Source organism: Pelobates fuscus, chromosome 6, assembly GCF_036172605.1.
Source record: "Pelobates fuscus isolate aPelFus1 chromosome 6, aPelFus1.pri, whole genome shotgun sequence".
In the NCBI taxonomy this organism is placed as follows: Eukaryota; Metazoa; Chordata; class Amphibia; order Anura; family Pelobatidae; genus Pelobates; species Pelobates fuscus.
The window spans coordinates 11,800,556-11,819,239 of NC_086322.1; the positions used below are offsets into that span (position 1 = coordinate 11,800,556).

At 44.5% G+C, this 18,684-nt stretch overlaps 1 protein-coding gene across 2 annotated transcripts in view; it reads right to left on the reverse strand.

Annotated features, from left to right (window-relative positions):
* Nucleotides 1-511: 511 nt before the first annotated feature.
* The window catches only part of LOC134615275 (uncharacterized), a 43,002-nt gene continuing 24,829 nt past the window's right edge, over nt 512-18,684 (reverse strand). The window contains exons 2-5 of one of the 2 annotated variants that reach the window (XM_063459764.1): nt 10,109-10,393; nt 8,379-8,639; nt 1,458-1,571; nt 512-1,338 (exon numbers count right to left, since the gene is read on the reverse strand). In XM_063459764.1, the coding sequence (XP_063315834.1) occupies nt 689-1,338; nt 1,458-1,571; nt 8,379-8,639; nt 10,109-10,334 (1,251 nt within the window). In that variant the 5' untranslated portion in view covers nt 10,335-10,393 and the 3' untranslated portion in view covers nt 512-688. The remainder of the gene's footprint in view (nt 1,339-1,457; nt 1,572-8,378; nt 8,640-10,108; nt 10,394-18,684) is intronic. The other variant, XM_063459762.1, reaches the window with a different exon arrangement.

Genomic DNA, 18,684 nt, shown 5'->3' on the forward strand with positions numbered 1-18,684 from the left:
ATGCTTTATATTTAATGCCCATCTTATTGAATAGGTGACAACCTAAACTGGCAAGTTTAATGAAACGGGTATTCGTTCACTTCACTCTCTTTTCCCATAAATCTTTAATAAAATGTGGCAGTAATGTTCCTGCGAATACACTTTGATAATACGTTGATAAACTAAATCACGTCACTTAGTACGCGTCATTAAAGCCATCAATAATTTCATAATTAATAAATCTCTTGTTGTAGGAGGATTTAAGGGATCCTAGAGATGACCAGTGATTATATTAAAGGCGTATTAATCTTTGAATGTTAAGAGATTAGAATAATCTGGTTTTGCCTTCAACTCTAATCGTATTTGATTTCTATGTAGAATCTCCAAGAAAGACTTAGCTAGACCAACTATCTTCCAGTCCCATCTCATCAAGGATTCAATAAATATGAACTAAATGCTCTTTATGTTACCCTCCTCACCGCTAATTAATTAACATGGATTAAATTCATCTTGAGAACAATGAACATCTTCACATGTTCATCCCATAATGTTAGCAATGTTGTATTATCTTGTCTCCACCAAGATGTTCTTCTTTCCTATAATACCCATTTCATTATAGTGTAAGAAGGATCCTCACCACGTAAGGCAAGTGAACATCACTATCTATTTTAGACCTGAAAATAAAATCACTACAACTTTTCAGTAAATATCATCCATTAGCCACAGGGTCTCCAGCAGACCTTTGTCCTATTTCTCCTAAATCATCAAGAGGGATAACTTCATGTGGTCCTCTGTCATTGACCATGGTGTCTCCAGCAGACCTCTGTCCTATTTCTCCTAAATCATCAAGAGGGATAACTTCATGTGCTCCTCTGACATTGACCATGGTGTCTCCAGCAGACCTCTGTCCTGTTTCTCCTAAATCATCAAGAGGGATAACTTCATGTGGTCCTCTCTCATTGACCATGGTGTCTCCAGCAGACCTCTGTCCTATTTCTCCTAAATAATCAAGAGGGATAACTTCATGTGGTCCTCTGACATTGACCATGGTGTCTCCAGCAGACCTCTGTCCTATTTCTCCTAAACCATCAAGATGGATAACTTCATGTGGTCCTCTGACATTGACCATGGTGTCTCCAGCAGACCTCTGTCCTATTTCTCCTAAATCATCAAGAGGGATAACTTCATGTGCTCCTCCATTATTGACCATGGAATCCCCAGTATTACTGAGCACTGGTGGACTTTCAGTAGGTAGGAAGGGACTCTCAGCAGAACTGACTCCAACATCGTTTGATAAATTATGTTCGTGTACGAGATTATTCAGAAAGTTCTTCATTGGTTTCTTTCTGGATTTCAGATCTGTGATAACAAAACACGGCAAAGAGATTAATTAAGTTACACATTTTTCAGTGTTCCCATTTCAATGTCAAATATGTTTTCTTTGTGAATATTTTATAACCCAACAATTTAATACTTACAAACACAAATGCGCCAAAGCAGGAAGCCTGACAAACCTAAGATACCCAGTACTATCATCATCATCGGTAGTACATAACCGAATTTAGATCCGGGTATTTTACATTGTCCAATATCTGTAAAAAAAAACAATTAAAAAGATTAAACAACGCATTGCTACATGGATTACACGGTTAATGATGCTTTCGTGTAATCATTTAAAATAAATTAGTAACTAATATTTTGGTTATTTCATGAAACGTCAGAAACGACATCACTTTTGGTAATAATTATCATAATTATTATTATTATTATTATTATTATATTATTTATATAGCGCCATCAGATTCCATAGCGCTGTACAAAGGGTGGACTAACAGACATTTCATTGTAACCAGACAACTGGACGTACAGGAACAGAGAGGTGGAGGACCCTGCATAATTCACTGCTTGTAAAACGTATCATTTTATTTTTTATCTAAACCCAGACATCTGACATCTGACACCAGTTTAGATAATTATCTGCTGGTTATTACATCACATTGTATCAGATGAACTAAACACTGTGTACCTATTAGTACATTGAATTATAAAAGCATTACCTATGGCTCATGATCCATCCCACTGCCCAGAGAACAAACATGCCCCGAATGCTTAGAGGAAAGGTATCAGTTTAAAGCGGCACTGTCATGCCGAACTTACCTTTCCTCAATCTCTTCCTCTTCTCCCCCTCTCTCGGGATCTGTTATTCTTTTCTTCCTGTCTTCTTTAGTTTTCTTTAAAATCATAAGACAAAGTAGGGACTCTTTGTCTTATGGAGGATTCCTCCGCTTGACCAGCTCTGACCAGCGGAGGAGCAAAGTGTGCTTCATTTCCGCTGGTCAGAGCAATTTTCCCATGATCCCTAGCTTTCCTCCCTGTTCCCACAATGCTTCCTGTCAGTATTGCCGAACGTCCTGTCATTTAGACAGAACGCCGGCAAAACTGGCGAATTGCATCCTAACAGAATGAGCACTGTTTCTCAATTGGTGTTAGGATGCAATTCGGTACTTTGATCGTATCGGAATTTCATTCTAATGAATGAAACTCCGATCCTATTCATTGCTGTGGCTGCATCTTGCAGCCGCTTAGTAGATAACTCCCTAATTACCACGGTATCAGGGAGCTATCTACTAAAAGGCTGAAAGATCTGAATTGGTCTTTCAGCCAAATTTACTAACACTAAGTAAAAATGACTTGGTATTAGTAAATAATATGCCCCTACTCGCTATACCGCGAGTAGGGGCATGTCTAGTAAGCAGTGAGCAGCCTGTGGCTGCTCACTGTAAAAAAAAAAAAAAAAATATTGCACCCCACCCCTAAACGACGGGTGAACCGTAAAGTAAAATAAGGGAGACCTATTGTCCCCCCCCCCGCCCCCACCCCTGAGCGGTGGGTGGGGGCCATAAAGATAATGAGGGGGGGGAAATACTGTCCCCCCCCCCGGCCCCCACCCCTGGTCGGCGGGTGGGGGCCATAATGGTAATAAGAAGGGGGGGGACCTACTGTCTTCCCCCCTCGGCCCCCACCCCTGGGCGGCGGGTGGGGGCCATCATAGTAATAAGGGGGGGGGACCTACTGCCCCCCCCCGGCCCCCACCCCAGGGCGGCGGGTGGGGGCCATCATGGTAATAAGGGGGGGGACCTACCGTCCTTCCCCCCGGGCCCCCCACCACTGGGCGGCGGGTGGGGGCCATAATAGTAATAAGGGGGGGGGACCTACTGTCCTCCCCTCCCCCGGCCCCCACCCCTGGGCGGCGGGTGGGGGCTATAACGATAATGGGGGGGGACCTACTGTCCTCCCCCCGCCCCCACCCCTGGGCGGCGGGTGGGGGCACTAAGTAAATTCCCCCCCCCCCATCAAGGTGACTAGGGGTCCCCAAGCCCCTAGTCACCCACCCCCCACCCAAATAAAAAATGCCCCTACCTACCCCCTCACCCTAAAAAATAGTGAGGGGGGAATAAAATTGCTAACCTGTAAAGTAAAATTAAACTTACCATTCGACGTCTTCTTTTTTCTAAAATCTTCATTTTTCAGCCCCAAAAAAGGCCAAATAAAAAATAATCCATCTTCACCCATGGAGGGCACCGCGCAGACTGAGCTCCGCAGGGCGGGGCAAGGCTTATAAAGCCTTGCCCCGCCCTGCAATTAGGCTAAGAACACTCTGATTGGTGGGTTTAAGCCAATCAGAGTGCTCTTTGTCATTTTACAAGCGTGGGAAAGTTCTTTGGAATTTTCCCACGCTTGTAAAATGACACAGAGCACTGTGATTGGATGGCTTGAAATCCATCCAATCACAGTGCTCTGTGTCATTTTACAAGCGTGGGAAAATTCCAAAGAACTTTCCCACGCTTGTAAAATGACACAGAGCACTGTGATTGGATGGGAAAGTTCTTTGGAATTTTCCCACGCTTGTAAAATGACACAGAGCACTGTGATTGGATGGATTTCAAGCCATCCAATCACAGTGCTCTGTGTCATTTTACAAGCGTGGGAAAATTCCAAAGAACTTTCCCACGCTTGTAAAATGACAAAGAGCACTCTGATTGGCTTAAACCCACCAATCAGAGTGTTCTTAGCCTAATTGCAGGGCGGGGCAAGGCTTTATAAGCCTTGCCCCGCCCTACGGAGCTCAGTCTGCGCGGAGCCCTCCATGGGTGAAGATGGATTATTTTTTTTGCGCTTGGGTTTTTTCTTTTTCGTCAGGTTTTTTATTTTGCGCTCGGGTTTTTTATTTTATTTTTAGTTCGACGGCTATGATGGTTTTTTTATTTGGCCTTTTTTGGGGCTGAAAAATTAAGATTTTAGAAAAAAGAAGACGTCGAATGGTAAGTTTAATTTTACTTTACAGGTTAGCAATTTTATTCCCCCCTCACTATTTTTTAGGGTGAGGGGGGTAGGTAGGGGCATTTTTATTTGTGTGGGGGGGTGGGTGACTAGGGGCTTGGGCACCCCTAGTCACCTTGATGGGGGGGGGAATTTACTTAGTGCCCCCACCCGCCGCCCAGGGGTGGGGGCGGGGGGAGGACAGTAGGTCCCCCCCCATTATCGTTATGGCCTCCACCCGCCGCCCAGGGGTGGGGGCCGGGGGGGGAGGACAGTAGATCCCCCCCCCTTATTACTTTTATGGCCCCCACCCGCCGCCCAGGGGTGGGGGCCGGGGGGTGGAGGACAGTAGGTCCCCCCCCTATTACTTTTATGGCCTCCACCCGCCGCCCAGGGTGGGGGCCGGGGGGTGGAGGACAGTAGGTCCCCCCCTTATTACTATTATGGCCCCCACCCGCCGCCCAGGGGTGGGGGCCGGGGGTGGAGGACAGTAGGTCCCCCCCCCTTATTACTATTATGGCCCCCACCTGCCGCCCAGGGGTGGGGGCCGGGGGGGAGGACAGTAGGACCCCACCCCCCTCATTCCCATTATGGCCCCCACCCGCCGTCCAGGGGTGGGGGCCGGCGGGGGAGGACAGTAGGTCCCCCCCACCCCCCTTATTACCCTTTTTTTTTTTTACAGTGAGCAGCCACAGGCTGCTCACTGTTTAGTGGACATGCCCCTACTCGCGGTATAGCGAGTGTGTGTATGGGGATCAGTGTATCAGTGTATGTGTATGTGTGTACGGGGCCTGTGTATGTGTGTGTGGGGCAGTGTGTGTATTTGGGGGGCGGTGTGTCTCACAGTCTTTCTAGTGTGGGTAGATGACGTGTCCCACAGGGACTTCACCTACCCACACAAAGATGGCGGCGCCCTGAATATAGATCGGGGCAGAAAATAAAGAATAAAAAATAGGTAATGTGGGGGGCATAGGGGCATTTGGGGGTGACTAGGGCGTCGATTGGATGTAGTGGAGGCGGGAGGGGGGTTAAAAAAAAAACGGAATTCGGCATGACAATGCCGCTTTAATTCTGATTATTTAAGAAACAGTTAAGCAATAAACTAATATGCATTTAGAGAATGTTTAGATTGCTGTTTTAAATGTTTAACATTTTAATTTTCTTGCTTTATTTTCTTATTGGATTTTATATTATATTTATGCGATCCAAAAGTTCTTTAACACATTCTACATCACAGATCCCACAGATATTAAAGGGATACTATAAGTGGCAGGAATACAAAGCTGTATTCCTGGCACTATAGCTCCCTCTGCCTCCCCCTTACCCCCCAACAATGTGAAGAAAGGGTTACAAATCCTTTATGTATTTACCTTATCTCAGCGTGTAGACAGCCACTGGAGGCAGACTTAGTTTAACATTGCAACACTAAGTGCAATTGGGGCATAGCACACAGACCACTTCAATTAGCTGAAGTGGTGTGGGTGCCTATAGTGTCCCTTTAAGTATACATTTTTAGTTCGAAGCACGGATTGCCCTCCAAATAGACCTTATATCCTTAAATTTACAAAAAGGCTTGTGCTGCAGGTACCCACTAAAGGGAGTCTTTGCATGCAGTTAGCCAAAACAAAAAACTCTTTAATAGTCCCTCTTGAGGAAGAAAGCAAAAACGTGATTATATATACAAGTGTGAAGTTAAAATAAAGGACCTAGTGGGGTACGGGTCATAGCTATGCCTGGCTGTTACTTATAGCGAACACAAAGGCTAAGGAGATAAGTGTGGCTTCAAACATATGCCGAATACTCCATTAGAATAATTGTGTCGAAAAGACCAAGGTAACAGAGTGTGCAGCAACAGTTGCTAAAGTGTCTGATTATATTTTGTATCAAAATGGTGGAAACTGGAAAAATGTATACCCAAAAAATGCAAAATATAAATACAATAGAATATCCAGAAAAACACCAAAGATATATAAAATAATACTTTAGTATATATTTTAGGTGGATTGTTTTAGATAATACTTGTTGTATGAGACAAGGGTACAGTTGTAAAGGATATAAAACTGTGGATGGCTTAAAGGCTGTGGATTGCAATATAATTGTACCTTGAATTGCCATAAAACTTTTTATCCCTTGCAAAGATGTGAAAACAGGCTCTAAGTATCTCGTTAGAATATACAATCGATATATATCACCATGTGAAAATGTCTGGAGATAATTTTAAGAGCTGATTGGGTTACAAATGCAGTTCAAACTGTTAATATACCTTTAAGTGCCATAAATAAAGTTCAGTGCAAAAAGCAAATCTTAATTGTTAAGGCAGAAGGTATATGCACATCCATGTTCAATCATATAGAAAAGCATAAAAATGAATAATGTAACAATATGTACTTAGATGCCTAAACAGCTAAATGTGATTTGGGGGTAGGAGTCCCTAGCATCTTGTACATATCGCATACACATATATTCACAAGGTCTTGAAAGTGCTCAGGATCATATAGATGACACAGCCCCAGAATTGTCCAAACAAAGAAATTTTAAAAGGTAAAGATGAATCCGCTCATGGTGAGCTGCTCTGCTCGAGCTGCTCTGCTCAACGCGCGTTTCGGCGATACCAGTCGCCTTTGTCAAGAGCCGTTTTCAGAGTGCATGGCGCCTCTTTTTAAATGAGTCTTAGGACTTCCCCCCAGTATGACGTTTAAACTCCCTGTCTAATCGGAAAGTCCGTACGGACGGGAGGGGGCGGGGTAATCCCTTTAATCGATACAGGGTCTAAGTTGCAGTTAACCCGAAACGGGAAAGCAAATGCTGGAATGAATCAGACACTGATTCAAACACTAAATGCAGGTAGCAATATTGGGACCCTGTTGTAAATTTATAGAGGTATAAAGGTCGTCCAACATAAACAAATGGATGGATTAAGTACTTAAAAAAGGTTGTAAAGATTTTACAGTATGTAAACCAAAGTACATCCAATTAGTATACAGGACGATATTATTCTATAATAGGCATACTGTTGCCATGATTAGGGATCGAACTGGAAGTTCAAAAGAGGCATAAATGAACACTCAAAAAATAGTCAAAAAATAGTCAAAAAATAGATTTTTCTGGTGTTTTTCTGGATATTCTATTGTATTTATATTTTGCATTTTTTGGGTATACATTTTTCCAGTTTCCACCATTTTGATACAAAATATAATCAGACACTTTAGCAACTGTTGCTGCACACTCTGTTACCTTGGTCTTTTCGACACAATTATTCTAATGGAGTATTCGGCATATGTTTGAAGCCACACTTACATCTCCTTAGCCTTTGTGTTCGCTATAAGTAACAGCCAGGCATAGCTATGACCCGTACCCCACTAGGTCCTTTATTTTAACTTCACACTTGTATATATAATCACGTTTTTGCTTTCTTCCTCAAGAGGGACTATTAAAGAGTTTTTTGTTTTGGCTAACTGCATGCAAAGACTCCCTTTAGTGGGTACCTGCAGCACAAGCCTTTTTGTAAATTTAAGGATATAAGGTCTATTTGGAGGGCAATCCGTGCTTCGAGTTGCCGACCAGTAGCCTCTTTCTTTCTACATATTTCAAGGGGTTAAGCCCCACTATATCCTATAACCACCACAACATTGGCGGATGGAGCATATCCATTTCCTCCCAGTGGTTGTTCTTTATTACATTTTTAGTTCAGTTTCAAAACTAATTGTCCAAGTATATGAAAAGAAATATGAGTGTGTATGTTGTAATGTAGTCCTGTGCTTCCCTGAAGATATATATAACAAAGTAGCATTGAGATAGCACTCCCAGGACACCAAACGGATTAAAAAATAAAACTTAACTTTTAATTTTCAAAATCAAGAGATCATATTTATATATATAGGTATATAGATTGCAAGCTCAAGTATTTTGCCTAAAATAGCTTATATGGCTAAATCTTAGTTCATGGGCAGGGTCTCTTTACCATTTTTGGGGGGGTTTATACATATTGTTGTGTCTTTTTATGTACATCGCTGTCTAATATGCTGACACTTTATAAATTCTAGTAAAAACAATAATACATGCACAGTGCTTCAATTCACCTGTAACATGGACTTCATCTGACATTCTGTGGCTAATGGGGTTTGAAAGTTGGCAAGAATACCTTCCTGAGGTTCGTGGGTCGGATCCGTTAAGATACAAGGAGGTACTGTTGACACTCAAGTTGACATTCTCGATTTGCAGTCCAGATTTCCAGAAAGTGACATTTAAGTTTTCTATAGATGCCATGCATTGCAGCACAATCTGACACTTATCATTGCCGACCTCTTCAGTTTTCTGCAGGACGGGCTTCTCCACTGGATCTGTAATGACAGCACACTTTGTCTCAAGCATTGGGCTGTAATTGCCATCCACCAAATGTATGGGGGGGGCAGTGTATGTGTGTGTGGGGGGCAGTGTATGTGTGTATGGGGGGCAGTGTATGTGTGTGTGGGGAGCAGTGTATGTGTGTATGGGGGGCAGTGTATGTGTGTGTGGGGGGCAGTGTATGTGTGTATGAGGGGCAGTGTGTGTATGGGGGGCTGTGTGTGTGTGGGGGGGGCAGTAAGTGTATGGGTGGGCAGTGTATTTGTGTTTGGGGCAGTGTGTGTATGGGGGCAGTGCATGTGTGTATGGGGATCAGTGTATCAGTGTATCAGTGTATGTGTATTTGTGTACGGGGCCTGTGTATGTGTGTGTGGGGCAGTGTGTGTATTTGGGGGGCGGTGTGTGAATGTGTGGTGAGGAGAGTAGGGGGGGCTTTTTTATTAAAAAAATTGTAAATATAAATACATTTATGTCCCCCCCCCCCTTCTTACCTTTACTGAGGGAGGAGGAAGGACATTTCTCGATCCCTGGTGGTGGCAGTGGTGAAAGTGAATTCTAGCCTGTAGCTCCAGGGCTAGAGTTCACTCTTGCGAGATCCGGAGCGTTGCTGCAGGCTGAGCTCCCGGGTCCTCTCTCCCTCCCTCCCCTGCCGGCTTCCAGCACGGTGCCTGCAGACCGGGGAGGGAGATCTGTGATCTCCCCTACGGTCCGTGAAGGCACATTGCAGGGCTGGCACTTGGCCAGTGCCAGCCCTGCATTAGCCGGCAGGGGGGATCCTCGTGGGGGCGATTTCCCCGTTGTTGTCCCCCCAATACCCTCTCTCCAATCACAATGATTTATCCTCACTCATCCATCACCCTCTCTCCAATCACAATGCTTTATCTTCACTCATCCACTACCTTCTCTCCAATCAAAATGCTTAATCTTCACTCTTCCAATACCCTTTCTCCAATCACAATGCTTAATCCTCACTCTTCCACTAACCTTTCCCCAATCACAATGCTTAATCCTCACTCTTTCATCACCCTCTACCCAATCCCAATGCTTTATCCTCACTCTTCCCTCACGGTATCTCCAATTACAATGCTCTGTCCTAAGTCATCCATCACCCGCTCTCCAATAACAATGCTTTAACTTCACTCTTCCACTACCTTCTCCCCAATCACAATGCTCTATTCTCACTCATTCTTCACCCTCTCTTCAATCAAAATGCTTTATCTTTACTCTTCCCTCACTATATCTCCAAGCACAATGCTTTATCCTCACTCTTCCCTCACTATATCTCCAATCACAATTCTTTATTCTTACTCTTCCACCACCACTGTCCAATTACAGTGTTTTATGCTTATTCTTCCACTTTTCTTCATCTTTTCCCCCAATCACAATGTTTTTTTGACCATATATCAGACAGGTACAATTCATATTATTTAGACATCCAAATGATAATGGCAAATTCAGGACTTACCAAGGACAATTAGACGGGTTTCAACTTGGATTTTGTTATTTACATAGTACGAATAGACCCCGCTATCCTCCTTCATCAGCTTTTTAAGCAAAAAGAAACCACTTTTCAGGAGGCCACGGTTTTCATAATCCTGGTGAAGCTGTGTCGATCCATGGTAAATTGCCACAAACCCAGTTTTCCCATCAGATTTTTTCAGCTCATGGTAATCGTTGTCTCGGATTTTCATGCCTGGGATCTGCACAGATGACCCCGTCTCTCCATATATCTCATATCGCTCTTTTCCTTCTGGGGAAAAAAAGGAACACATGGGATTAGTGATGATTTTTGGTAAAATAACTTCCATTATAGAGAACATAAAAATGTAAATAGCTAGCATAGCCAACACAACTAACCAAAGAAAGATCCTATCTGCATATTAAAGTGACAGCCCAAGAACCCTAACTATTACATTGTGCTGTAGTGGTTATGGTGCTAGGATAGCCCTGCCCCCTTCCCATCCAATTTTAAGTTGTCAAACATTTTGAGTTTTATTTGACACTGGGGGACACTCTCTGACTCTTCTCTCAGCTTCATATGATGCCAGTGTTGGGGAAGTATGGATTCGGTGAGATGGAAGAGAGGGATTCGTACAGGGTATGTGTATTCTTATAAACGCACCCTGTGAGTTTGCTTCTGGCACCACCTCCACTAGATACATGATTCTTGGGAGGTATTACTGTTTTAGCTTTTTCTGTCAATGTGATTCTATACTGTAGTCGTAAATAAATAATGTAAATGAGAATCCCTCATTCAACCCCTTTGTATGGAGTTTTAATTTTCTTTGTTTCCAGATAAAGATGTGTTTTGACTGAGATATGTCAGGCTTTGTCTACCTGATTATTTGTGAGAGTGGTATCAAGTAAGTTGGCAAAACATTTTGCCCTTTGAAAAAGTGAATTAAAGAAAAAGCCAGATCAGTACAAAATCCGATTGAGAAACCAATTTTGAGACATCTGAAAGCCTACAATCCTGGTTGTCCCAAGGGGCCAAGATTTTGTAAATTTGAATTTGTTAACAGAGATCAGAGATGTGGTGACTATGACAAGATTTTGAGACACCATCAATGTCAATGGATTTACACATTTAAAACCTTCTACCCAAGAGGATTATACAAGGTATTCTCAAGCATTTACACCATTTATTTCAGACTGTAGTTTGGACTTTTTAATATTTTAGAACACAATATACAGTGGTTAACATTATTCACATCATACATAGATCAAGAGTCTTCTCAGATGCATTACTCTGAACCTCTACTGACTATACTGTGGAAACGATATCTTTGAGATAGCTCATCGCTGTTGCTTTTTACTTTTAATAATTCACAGAGTTTTTTTACTGTTTACTTTTCAATTATGAAATGATGAGCGGTAGTGATGTACCGAAATGTTCGCTGGCGAATAGTTCCTGGCGAACATAGCGTGTTCGCGTTCGCCACGGCGGACGAACACATGCGCGGTTCGATCCGCCCCCTATTCGTCATCATTGAGCAAACTTTGACCCTGTGCCTCACGGTCAGCAGACACATCCCAGCAAATTAGCAGCAGACCCTCCCTTCCAGACCTCCAACCTCCCTCCCAGCATCCATTTTAGATTCATTCTGAAGCTGCATTCTTAGATAGAGGAGGGAAAGTGTAGCTGCTGCTCATTAGATAGGGAAATTGATTGCTAGGCTAGGGTGTTAAGTGTCCACTACAGTCCTGAAGGACTCATCTGATCTCTGCTGTAAGAGCAGCACCCCAAAAGCCCTTTTTAGGGCTAGAACATCAGTCTACTTTTTCTTTTCTTTTTTATTTTTTTCTGTGTAATGTAATTGCAGTTGCCTGCCTGCCAGCTTCCGTGTCAGGCTCACAGTGGATACTGTGCCCACTTGTCCAGTGCCACCACTCATATCTGGTGTCACAATAGCTTCAGCTTGACATTTAAAAATAAATGTATTTTTTTCACTGTAATAGATTGAATAGCAGTTAGTTGTCTGCCAGCTTCTGTATCAGGCTCACAGTGGATACTGTGCCCACATGCCCAGTGCCACCACTCATATCTGGTGTCACAATAGCTTAAGCTTGACATTTAAATTTTTTTTTTCACTGTAATGGATTGAATAGCAGTTAGTTGTCTGCCAGCTTCTGTATCAGGCTTACAGTGGATACTGTGCCCACTTGCCCAGTGCCACCACTCATATCTGGTGTCACAATAGCTTAAGCTTGACATTTAAAAAGAAAAAAAATGTTTTCACTGTAATAGATTGAATAGCAGTTAGTTGTCTGCCAGCTTCTGTGTCAGGCTCACAGTGGATACTGTGCCCACTTGCCCAGTGCCACCACTCATATCTGGTGTCACAATAGCTTAAGCTTGACATTTAAAAAGAAAAAAATTGTTTTCACTGTAATAGATTGAATAGCAGTTAGTTGTCTGCCAGCTTCTGTGTCAGGCTCACAGTGGATACTGTGTCCACTTGCCCAGTGCCACCACTCATATCTGGTGTCACAATAGCTTAAGCTTGACATTTAAAAACAAAAACTTTTTTCACTGTTATAGATTGAATAGCAGTTAGTTGTCTTCAAGCGGGTGTCAGGCCTTCAGCGTGTACTCTGCCAACCTCAGCAAGTGCACTTTGCCACTCATATCTGGTGTGACTATAGTGTGCCTTTAAAAGGCAAAAAAGTTTTTCACTGTAAGCTAATAGCAGTCAGTGTCCTTAAAGCGGGTGTCAGACCTTCAGCGTGTACTCTGCCAACCTCTGCCAGTCCACTTTGCCACTCATATCTGGTGTGACAATAGCGTGCCTTTAAAAACAAAAAACGTTTTTCACGGTTATAGATTGAATAGCAGTTAGTTGTCTTCAAGCGGATGTCAGGCCTTCAGCGTATACTCTGCCAACCTCTGCAAGTGTACTTTGCCACTCATATCTGGTGTCTCTATAGCGTGCCTTTACAAAGAAAAAAAAAATTTCAGTGTAAGCTAAAAGCAGTTAGTTGTCTGCAAGCGTCTGGGTGTCAGGCCTTCAGCGAGTGCTCTGCCAACCTCTGCAAGTGTACTTTGCCACTCATATCTGGTGTCTCTATAGCGTGCCTTTACAAAGAAAAAACTTTTTTCACTGTTATAGATTGAATAGCAGTTAGTTGTCTTCAAGCGGGTGTGTCAGACCTACAGCGTGTACTCTGCCAACCTCTGCCACAGCACAGAGCCACTCATATCTAGTCTCACAGTAGCTTGCACGCATAGTACCACTAATCCAAAAAAAAATGACAGGCAGAGGCAGGCCACCCCGCAGGGGCCATCGTGGTCACGGAGCTGTGATTCCCTTTGGCCCTAGAATAATGCCCAGTTTTCAGAGGCCACGTACCCTGAACTTGAAAAGTTCTGAGGACATAGTTGACTGGCTAACACAGGACACCCAATCTTCTACAGCTTCCGCTCAGAACCTTGACGCACCATCCTCCTCCAGATTAGCTTCAGGCACCTCTCAAGATACCACTCACCGGCCTGCCGCCACCACCAAAACTAGCACCACAGCCGCTTCACTTGGTATGTCAGAGGAGTTATTCACACATCCGTTTGAAGAAATGAGTGATGCGCAACCATTATTGCCAGAGGATGTAGATAACAGGGATATGTCTCAGGCAGGCAGCATTACACACATGGACGTACGGTGTGATGATGATGATGTTGTACCCGCTGCTGCTTCCTTTGCTGAGTTGTCAGATACAAGTGAAGCGGTTGATGATGACGATGCGTCCATGGATGTCACGTGGGTGCCCGCTCGGCAAGAAGAAGAACAGGATGAAAGTTCAGATGGGGAGACAGAGAGGAGGAGGAGGAGACGAGTTGGAAGCAGGGGGAGGTCGTCGCAAGGAGCTAGTGGCACAGCATGCATCGGCACCCGGGTCAGCCCGACAGCACACCAATCAACGCATGCTGTGTCCACCACCAGAATGCCGTCATTGCAGAGCTCAGCAGTGTGGCATTTTTTTTTTGTTTGTCTGCCTCTGACAACAGCGATGCCATTTGCAACCTGTGCCAAAAGAAACTGAGTCGTGGGATGTCCAACACCCACCTAGGTACAACTGCTTTGTGTAGGCACATGATCGCACATCACAAACGCCTATGGGATCAACACATGAGTACAAGCAGCACGGAAACTCAAAGCCGCCATCCTCCTCCTGGTCCAGCATCTTCAGCCATGTCAACCACAGCTGTCCTCCTTGCCCCCTCTCAACCATCCGCCACTCCGTCTCCCGCCTTGAGCAGTTCCCGCTCATCTGCCCACAGTCATGTGTCTGTCAAGGACATGTTTGAGCATAAGAAGCCAATGTCAGAAAGTTACCCCCTTGCCCAGCGTCTGACAGCTGGCTTGTCCAAACTATTATCCCGCCAGCTTTTACCATACAAGCTGGTGGAGTCTGAGGCATTCAAAAAATTTGTAGCTATTGGGTACCCGGCCGAAATTTATTTTCACAAAAGGCAATCCCCAACCTGTACTCGATTGTGCAAAAGGAAGTAATGGCATGTCTGGCACACAGTGTTGGGGCAAGGGTCCATCTAACCATTGATACCTGGTCTGCAAAGCATGGTCAGGGCAGGTATATCACCTACACTGCGCATTGGGTAAACCTGCTGACGGCTGCCAAGCATGGAATGCGTGGCTCTGCAGAGGAGTTGGTGACACCGCCATGACTTGCAGGCAGGCCTGCTGCCACCTCCTCTACTCCTCCTACTCCATCCTCTTCCATAACCTCCTCGGCCGAGTCCTCTTCTGCTGCTGCGTCTTGCTCCACATCAACGGCACCCCCCCAGCTCCCCAGGTACTATTCCACATCCCGGATACGGCAGTGTCACGCCGTCTTGGGTTTGACTTGCTTGAAAGCAGAGAGTCACACCGGACAAGCACTCCTGTCCGCCCTGAACGCACAGGTGGAAAAGTGGCTGACTCCGCAGCAACTGGATATCGGCAAAGTGGTTTGTGATAACGGCAAAAATGTGTTGACGGCATTGAAGTTGGGCAAGTTGACACATATGCCGTGCATGGCACGTGTGTAATCTGATCGTACAACGCTTTGTGCATAAGTACACAGGCTTACAGGACGTCCTGAAGCAGGCCAGGAAGGTGTGTGGCCATTTCAGGCGTTCATACACGGCCATGACGCACTTTGCCGATATCCAGCGGCGAAACAACATGCCAGTGAGGCGCTTGATTTGCGACAGCCCGACACGTTGGAATTCAACACTCCTAATGTTCGACCGCCTGCTCCAACAAGAAAAAGCTGTTAATGAATATTTGTATGACCGGGGTGCTAGGACAGCCTCTGGGGAGCTGGGAATTTTTTTGCCACGTTACTGGACGCTCATGCGCAATGCCTGTAGGCTCATGCGTCCTTTTAAGGAGGTGACAAACCTAGTCAGTCGCACCAAAGGCACCATCAGCGACATCATACCATTTGTTTTCTTCCTGGAGCGTGCCCTGCAAAGAGTGCTGGATCAGGCCATAGATGAGCGTGAAGAGGAAGAGTTGTGGTCACCATCACCACCAGAAACAGCCTTATCAGCATCGCATGCTGGACCTGTGGCAACGCTGGAAGAGGATTGTGAGGAAGAGGATTCAGAGGAGGAATGTGGCTTTGAGGAGGAGGAGGAAGACCTACCACAACAGGCATCTCAGGGTGCTCGTTGTCACCTATCTGGTACCCGTGGTGTTGTACGTGGCTGGGGGGAAAAACATACCTTCATTGAGATCACTGAGGAGAAGGAACGGGAAATGAGTAGCTCGGCATCCAACCTTGTGCAAATGGGGTCATTCATGCTGTCGTGCCTGTTGAGGGACCCTCGTATAAAAAGGCTGAAGGAGAACGACTTGTACTGGGTGTCCACGCTACTAGACCCCCAGTATAAGCATAAAGTGGCGGAAATGTTACCGAATTACAACAAGTCGGAAAGGATACAGCATTTGCAAAATAAATTAAAAAGTATGCTTTACACAGCGTATAAGGGTGATGTCACAGCACAACGGGAATCTAACAGGGGAAGAGGTGGAAGTCATCCTCCTCCTCCCACGACCACGGATTATATCACAGTGATGTTTTCTGTCATGTACCACATTTGACCATATTTAGAGGATTGCTATCTGAGTTTGGTTATACTTGAAAGTGATCATTAATAATATTTAAATCCAACATGCTTTTGTATGTTGCACACAATCCAATGCTATTTCACTATGCCCCCGTGGGCATGTGAATATGAACAGATCCGCCCCAGATGGGGCTAATATAAGTATACCTGTCTTTGAGAAAACCTCAATAGTTCTTCAAATAACAGGGTTTATTATCCCCCACCTAAATGTTACACAGAGTCTCTAAGCTATCTCTAATTTCATCTGAGTATGTGCAAATATCAACAGAATTGCCCTTGTTTTGGGCTACCTATTAATGAGCACCACCTGGTTAATGAAATACTCAGTAGATTTACTAATATCGCACTTTTCCTTAATATGTAGCGAATGAACACACTTCACATAATTTTTTTACATAATTCATGGTTTGGAGAGAGCAACATGGACGGCCACGCTTCATCCTATAGAGCCGGCATTATGGAGTATGACGCTTCGCTCTTTGATTGGCCGGATGATGTCATGAGTGTGCTGTCCTAGTGCTTCAAAAGCAGGAGATACGTGAGGCGCAGCTAACACTCCGTTTAACTCCCGATGAAGGCACTGATGAGTGCCGAAACACGCACTGATGAGTGCCGACGCACCCGTTGAACTTTAGTTTTTTGCACTAGCAACAGTGTAGGGTGGATGTGAGGGTTACCTTTTGGAGGGGTTGTTACTGAGGGTGAAGTCTTTAGTTAACTTGCAGTTGTTTGTAGGTATTTACCTCAGACAACGGTGATTTCGAATAGACGTTAGATCTAGCTCCAATTATTTCTCTTCTTTATTCCTGGCTTTCTGTATTTACTCCTTTATTCCACCTTGGTAAGCACTACACTAATATTTTCTCTGAGACATTAAAGGGACACTATAGTCACCAAAACAACTTTAGCATAATGACTTTGTTTTGGTGTATAGATCATGCCCCTGCAGTCTCGCTGCTCAATTCTCTGCCATTTAGGAGCTAAGCCATATTGTTTATGAACCCTAGTCACATCTCCCTGCATGTGACTTACATAGCCTTCTTAAACACTTCCTGTGAAGAATAATCTAATGTTTACACTTTCTTTATTGTAAATACTGTTTAATTTATAATTTTAGAACGTGACAGGAGGCTTCATATTTGCATAAGTCTCTCTTTACTAGAACTCCACAGCAGCACATTAACATAGAGAGAAAAAAAACAATCAGAAAAAAGTAAAGAAACCATAAAAGTCCCCTCCCAACCAACTTCTTCCTCTTTCTTTGCTGCTCCACATTAAGCACAGGTCAGAGTACCACTGCCTCCTGTTCCATATGGGTGACTGTGGGTCATTATTTATACACTTTTGATGCTGAATTTTATATTGTATGTTGTATGGTTATGTGGGTTTTAGTTTAACTTTCTTTTTGCGTGTGCATTGGCTGGTCTGTTCTGCTCCTCACTGCTCCTTGGGGGGTCTATTTCTTGCCTACCCTGTACCTCTCCCCAGCCTTATCTTTCCCCCTTCCTTTCTATTTATTTGACTCAGTTTATTTCTTTCTCACGTGATCGCCGGGGAGCGGTTCTGTGAACTGCCTCCCATTGTCCAACCGCCGGGGCAGCAGAGTACGTCTCCGGCAGCCCCACGTGTAAGCTCCCGCTCGCCGACACTGTTCCGCAAAGCGGGAGCTGTCTCCCTCCCACGCTCCCGGCTGCAAGTGTCAGATTAGCTGCTCGTGGACGGCGTGGGCGAAGGGGAAAGGGAGAACCGGCCATGTGGGAGCAACGGCTCCCGGCCTCATTTTGTACCCCCTCCTGTTTCTATGTATATACATGCTAGATGTATTAGGTTTTGATAGGAACACACCACATGATTACTCTGCAGATGAGCAGGGCATAGGTTTATCTGCCTGTTCCTTTGTAACTGCACCATAGTTGGGGTACACATTTTTATATTGTATTTGATTTGTTTTAAAGCTCCCATGTCCTTTTCTGTTGCCTCTGAACACCCAGCCATTGCCCTCGTACGATGCCCTATTTCTTTCAGAAGTGTTTCAGACGTCCGGGCCTTCGATGTCGATGCCTTTTCTTACTCTCTGGAAGGAGTCACCTAAGTCGGATTTGACTGCTATATTCTACCCATATTTCCGCGACTTCCCTAAACTCTGTGTAGCAATGGCGCTGTCTCGTAATGTGGCAATTACCTCCCCTCTTTGCCCTTCTCATTCCGTTCAGTTATTGATTTCTTATGTCAGACCTCACAAACCGGTCTCGTCTCGTACTCTGGTGCGATCGATTAAATGGTTGTTGGCATTGGCAGGTGTGAATTCGACCTTCAGAGCGCATTCAGTTAGAGGCGCGGTGGGCACATCTCTCCAGAACATAATGCGTTCAACTGACTAGTCCCGAGAAAATACCTTTCGTCAATTTTAT